The sequence below is a fragment of the Periplaneta americana genome, chromosome 12, assembly GCF_040183065.1.
Source record: "Periplaneta americana isolate PAMFEO1 chromosome 12, P.americana_PAMFEO1_priV1, whole genome shotgun sequence".
Taxonomy (NCBI): domain Eukaryota; kingdom Metazoa; phylum Arthropoda; class Insecta; order Blattodea; family Blattidae; genus Periplaneta; species Periplaneta americana.
In genome coordinates this window covers 140968158-140975360 of record NC_091128.1, presented here as the reverse complement: position 1 = coordinate 140975360, position 7203 = coordinate 140968158, and the positions used below count along the sequence as shown (strand labels likewise).

General features: G+C 33.8%; 1 protein-coding gene across 1 annotated transcript in view; it reads right to left on the bottom strand.

The window, feature by feature from the left end:
- Positions 1-2476: 2476 nt before the first annotated feature.
- Positions 2477-7203, bottom strand: part of LOC138709981 (headcase protein-like) — an 88941-nt gene continuing 84214 nt past the window's right edge. Inside the window, exon 4 of the mRNA XM_069840662.1 lies at positions 2477-6975. Coding sequence (XP_069696763.1) covers positions 6811-6975 — 165 coding nt within the window. The 3' untranslated portion in view covers positions 2477-6810. The remainder of the gene's footprint in view (positions 6976-7203) is intronic.

The window sequence follows — 7203 nt, the reverse complement described above, 5'->3', positions numbered from 1 at the left end:
TTGGTAAAAATGCTAAACATAATATTGTAGGTGACATAAAAATAAAAATTGTTCAAACACTCAAATACCGTAAATAAATTAAACATACTTAGAGCTATTATCAGTAAAGAACACTGAATAGCATATTTTTTTCTCTAGCAAATGGCGTTAAAAAGTAGATCTCTTTCTGATTACTCCAAACTTGAGCTGCAATATTGACTTCAACCAATACCCTTTGGGTATAAGTTAACATTACCAGACGAATGAACATTACCTTAATTATATATTTAACTTAGCATAAATGGCGCCATTGCCTTCTTTGTTAACAACAATTATATATGGAAAATGAGGTGTTACTTTTGTACATCGGTTCTCTTGCTTAAAAGGCTTTTTTTTTCTGTACTGAAGATGTTTGTACGCACATAAATCACTTTAAGTAATGGATATCAATATGAGTTCTCCACGAAGACAGTGGTAGATGACGAAATGGAAGAGAAATTTATCATAGAGTGCTTCAACGCTTTAACATGTCTTCTAATTTTATACGTAAAAATTAATTTTTGTCCTAACAGAATTATCTGGGTTACGGTTACCATTGGTTATTAAAGGAGAAAGTACCGAAGCAGAGAGATTCGATCCGGTGCTGTTGATTAAGTCTCGATGTAGTTCAGTGGCTAAAGCACCCAGTGCGTATAACTGGGGGTCCCGGGTTCGATCCCCGGCGTCGGTGCGAATTTTTCTCCATTAACAATTATCAATGATACTTTTACATACGAAAATTAATGACTCTAAAATACATCAGATGGAGTCGCACATTTAATACTGTAATTCCCTGAGGGTATTCAAAATTATACCAGATCATTCAATTCTCACTCAAGAGTAAATTAAGTTTAAGATGAGAAGCACGAATGAATTACAAAGCGCAAGTTCTCGTTATATAGCTGAGTGCTTCCCAAGTTATTATCGAAGGGTAGTTACAGCTGGCGCCAGCGTTTTTGGCGTGTGTCCTAGAGTATAATGCCCAGTTTGTGAGCATGTTGCTAGTGCAGCTGAGAATGGTACCACTTCCTATGCAAGTCAGATCAGCCATTTGCCAAACACAGTTGTCAGACTGACTGTGGCAAAGGTAAAACACTTGTACTTAACGTTCCCATTACTTATTTCACACGCCAAAAACGGTGACGCAGACTGTATGCATGGAGTTTCTGTACTCAATTCTAAAATTTTCTTTACTAAATTTTTACATTTTATTTTTAATCTCAATTATTCTGGCCTATACATGTATATTTGTGTTACCTTGGCCAATATAATGGTGAGTAAAAATAATTAATTAAACAATTATGAATTGCTTTCCTTGTTTCAGTTTTAATTCTCAAGATGTCTAACATAAACGAGAATTCATTGTTTAATTGCTCAGTATTATCTGACTGCAAAACAAGGCGACAAAATAAATTAATTTCATTCTTGGTTAACGGGGGAATTTTCATGTCTCTTGTAAGACAAATGATCAAGTTGTTTATATCAGTGCTTCTCAAACTTTTCTGAAGTGGGGACCACTTTTTTAAGTCAGAACAGTTCCGCGGACCACCTTACTCTCGTTCCCTTCGAAAGCAAATTTATCATTTATGTAGCATATTTTAATACCGGTATACTTACATTTTAATGTAGAAATAATTAATTAAAATTAATTTAATTCAATAAAATTTATACTAGTATTAACTAATTAAGTTAATGTTAATAGAAGAAATTTTCTTATATCGTCATTTGCAAAAATATAAATAAAAAAGTTAATGCAGAAACATGCCCGATTTTCAACAAGTAAATATGCAATTTTGCATGTTCTATTATTGGTGTACGACGTATAGTACCTGACCATTTGAATGTGCAGACTGGGTGTCAGCAAAACTATTAAGAAAGTCATAAATACATGAAACGGTTCGGTACTTTGGTCCTGTTATGAATTCAGGTGGTCCCTAGCTGGATAACAGACACAGCGCCAGATTTGCACGGAAAAGTTGGCGAGAAACACCACGTTCATAGTGCTTTAAATCCCTCTTTTGTTGCTGAGAAGAGAGTGGGAAGGCGATAGACGGGTAGGTTAAATAAATTTCATAAAATGTCATTACTGGGAGAAAAAGTGAAAGGCGATTGCCACGTGTCATTTACAAACTCTGAGATTTTCAGCTATAGAGTGATACGCAATTCGATTGAATTTTATTTTTTCTTCTGTCTTTTTTGAAAGACTACAAGGGCAGACATCGAGGACCACAGGTGGTCCGCGGACCATAGTTTGAGAAACGCTGGTCTATATCAATGTTGACAGAACTCAAAATAACGTTAATTCTTTTGGGAAAAAAAAAGACGGGACCTTTGACTACTTCTCGTAAAAATTCAATACAGAATAATGAGAGATAATGAAGCGGAATTCCTGTTATAACATAATCTTGATTACTTATCGAATTCGAAAAAAAAAAAAAAAAAAAACACTTGTAATTTCAATATGTTATATATAACATTTATTATATTGTGCATGTAACGTGTATGAAAATGAACTTTCTATTAATTTGCGCCTATATTTTAAGCAATATTTTAATTTTCATTGTATTTATATAATTCATAACACATTTCTGAAACACGTAAAATTATCTATTTCGATCAAAAGTCACGGATAGATAGAAGACATGTGTTCTAACGAATGTCGTATCCATCACAGCCTTGGAGAAACTCAGTGGACAACGTGTTTACATTTAATACACAAAGATGAGGTTATATCTGAAGACGTATCGCTACCATTTTAATTTTTCCTGTCCTTCTGATGATGCTTCTACGGTCTGTATATAGTGGCAGTAAGTAATTTGGCATTTTCTAATATTGTATTCTGAAGAAATGTGAGTTTTCTTTACAGGCAGACAGCAAATTTCCTCTAATGTATAATGAAACACAAAACACACAGTAACACAGTTAACTTGATGTTTTTCTTATACACTAATGAATTTATTTATATTCACGTACTCACTCAGACCCCCAAAATGCAATGGTACAAATTCAAGTCATAGAATAAATCTATATTTAATAATTAACACTTAGGAAGTCATTTGAGCGCTGTATTTCTTTTAGTATTAACAGTGCAAACATTTTATATGCAGTGTATGCACTCACTCTTATTAAAAAGGTTTACTATAAGGATTTTAGTCATCGATATAATGGCAGAGACTTAAAAACAGTAAAAAGTCCATTAACATTTGTTCCTGGATCCATAACCAGATAGAAAAGAGTATCTATAGAGTAATATATTACATTATAATGCTATTGTAATCGGTAGTGTTTATACATCAAAGATTCCTTTCTTCAGGCTGAAGTGGTGGGGTATCTGTAGACAACGCAGGAACAACTTATGAATAGGACACAGTTTGTACTACGGCTGAATTAACTCCGTTTGCTTACCGAAGCACGTATCTATATGTAAGAGTTTTACTTTTGCACCACTTATACTAGAATGCACTTAGATGAGGATAATCCTTTATGTTATGTTGCTAGTGTGCGTATAAAATTTGATACAATGAAACCTATGTTGGCCACCTGGTCGTCCGTTCAAATATATATTAGAAGGTAAAACTAGTAGTTAATTTTAGTCAACCTAAATTAAGTAATGTCTGATTAATTTTAGGAAGACCTAATGAGTAATAAAAGGTATTGATAAATATAGAGCGTCCCAGCGAGGTTTGTGTCGGCCGCGCGAATCTCGGCCTTGAGAAGAATCCGTTCGCTTGGTGGAGGAATCTCCAGCGATGCGCTCCTGGCACAAACCTCGCTGGGACGTTCAGTATTTATAAAACCTCCAATCATCATATGAAATGATAAATAGTAGTGAAATTAAAACTTGTTTTCCCCTCTTCATACTTCACGGATGATTGAAAAATAAACTAATAATTTTAATATTTTAATCAACACTTATATGCATCACTGTTACATGAGAAATACAATCAAAGTTATTAAACAATGGTCATCGAATGGATGTATGCAGAATGAAATGAAAGAAAGATGTAGGAAGACAGAAAATATTATCAATATAGAAATTGATAAGGTTTTTCGAGGTTGATAAAAATATTTCTAAATGTAATATGTGGACAACTTAAAAGTGGACAACTTCAGAGGTTTCACCGTATACAGCGACATGACTAGCTACTTCTTGCATCCTTTTGTCATAAGAACTCTGTACAATAATATGCCGTGACATTAACAACATACAAATCTCATATTTACTTTCATGTAGCAAACCCCAGCTTTATGACAAAATATCTTTCAATTATGTATCTACAATGACGCCAATTTGATTAATTTGAGCACACTTATAATTTTTTTTTACATAATAGACACATATATTCTACAAGGAATTAACTTTTCAGTGTACAGTAGGTGTTACTAAATATCTCTAACGTTATAATATACATTTCACCAGCATTAGGCATAGCTTAATCATCATTGTTGTCATTACCATCATTAACATGTTGACTTGAAAAATAGTCATGCTCAAATTATTCATCGAGAGACAATTATGGTGGTAGAGACATGAGGAGGCACTGCAAAAGTCACCAAATGACATACAAAGAGGTGTCTGGTATAACTGTTCGTTTTAACAAAGTATAACAAACACATCAACTTTGCCTTGATATGACATTAAATCTGTAGCCGGATAAAAATGATACCATTCTGAACGTATTTTCAGAAAATCGGGCTGAACTATGGTTTTAATCATACTTCAAAAGACTAAACTGTGGTTTTAATCATACTTCAAAAGGCTAAACTGTGGTTTTAATCATACTTCAAAAGATTAAACTGTGGTTTTAATCATACTTCAAAATTACGTTTGTATAACGAAAGTAACCGGTATAACTTAACCTCAAATTCAAAAGAATATACTAACGTTGGTATCTCAATTTAGCAAGAAGAAATACGAGCTTACTTTTCTTGTCACAATTACAAAATTGACGGTGTAGCCTACTTGCATAGGCAGCCCATTTGCAGACTAATATCATAATAAGTTAACAGTTGAGTGGAAGCGAAATTTGCAGCACGGAGTTAATTCTTCATTTCCTAGTATGATCTATATATTATTAATATTTCTCTGAACAGACTGAATACTAAAGATTATGTCTCTCTAGGACTCTACCACAGCTATACATTGATGTATTTGATATTATATGAGTTTATTTCGTAAATTTTGTAATTAAAAAACTGAAATCACATATTGGAAAACATGTAAAAAAAACTTGTGTATAATCGTTCGTATTTATACTACCATATTCTTCCAGAACAAATTCATATAATACACAACAAACCATAGCAAAATCTTACATACACCGAGATATTTCACCGATTTATTTAAGTATCAGCAGGACGAATGTTTTAAAATCAAATACGTATAAAGTATTGATTTTAAAATCATCTCAATTTAGTTTCCAATTATTCGTGATCTCTATTATTTTGTTCCCAAGATATCTGTGCAGATGAAAATCTCTGGCATCTTTAAAGATTCTAATATAGAGTATTTTATATTATAAAATATTATCTTGTAATTGGTAGGCAGTATACGAATATAGAAATGTTGAATTACTTAGCCGTAACCAACATTCACAAGATACCATGTAGAAACATGGTGGTTAAAAAGCAATGTTAGTACTGTATATCTCAGTAACTTCATATCTGCCTTATGTTAGAACTGCTTTAGAATCATAAGCTAAATAATTGTCGATATAAATCATTAGGATTCGATCACTAATTAATACAACTGATATTCTATAACTTTTCTAGTGGATTTCAGCAAATCAACAGTAACACAAAAAGTATTGTGTAATGGTACACTTACATGTAAGCAATTACAAGATTTGCCTCCAATATTATGTAACATGAGGACTCAAACAATGTTAATACTGCCTTTGATTTTTAACGTAACTCTTTCCGATCTCATAATATAACTTGTAGGAAGCAACATTTCTCTTTTCGAAAATCCATATTTCAAGCATTTGTGGCTGCAAGAAAAATTTCTTACAATTTGAAAGTTCTTCAAATGGTAAAAAGCAAAAATACCTTTCCAACTCTTGAAATGTTCACTGCAGTTGAATTTAAGCTTTTATAAAACGTTCACAGTTTCAATGAATACCTATTATTTCCGTAATCAGTTGTGACAGGTTTAAATTGTGGCGGGTTTTGAGAACACTTAAAAGTATTCAATTATGACCAGAACATCAAGACCACATTCATAGTATTAAAATTGGAAAAATAAATCCATTTACACGAACAGATAGTTAACTTCAGCCCTGCACAAAAAACAGACCTTATTATAACCAACATTGCAACTGTTACACATATTAAGAAAAAAACATGTCTGCCATGGTCATTCTGAGAGGAAACTGATGTGTAGTACTTCCAAAGTTTAACTTTTCATCGGCTCAAATGTATAGCCTTTCCTTGACACTGTTAATAATGCCTGGTAAGTTGCATCATGTCAAACACAAACGGCAGTTTCTCACTTCACTTTATGCAGCCCACTGACAGGGGTACTGGTATCATTTCTTGTTCATTAAAAATTGAAATGGCAGTAGAGCTGTACTGGAGATGTATTCAAAAGTCTTAATGGCTTCAGGCAAAACTTGTTGCCTCTGAGATTTTCACTCGGGATAGGATGCTCAAGGACGGTTTCATAGACTGTAGAACCGCCATAATACGGATGATTTTCATCTTACCTGTTGGACCCATCTTCTCTGCCGAAGACATGTAACGTGTCAGACGCTCCAAATATTGTACACGCTATTCCTAAGTCCGTGAGCACTGTTAAGGCCATGCTGAAAGCACGTCGCGGGTGTAGCAGAGGGAGAGTGGCTTCACGAAGTGTGTGTCCACGGCGCCGCAGTGCAGACAGGGCAGAGGGTGGCTGTAATCCGAGTAGAAGTTCAGCCTCTGGTGAGGTGGCAGGATTGGCTTTCCGCAGCAGTTGCACTGGAAACATAACATCCACATACAATTTAGACAAACATATTTCCTCCCAGTCAAAGTAATAATAAGCTTTATCTTCTGATAAACTCGGGAAAAGGAAATTGTACCAGAACAATGGAAGGAGTCCATAATCGTACCTATCTTTAAGAAGGGGGACAAGACTAACTGTAGTAACTTTCGAGGAATATCACTTTTGTTGACGTCGTACAAAATTTTGTCCAATATTCTTTT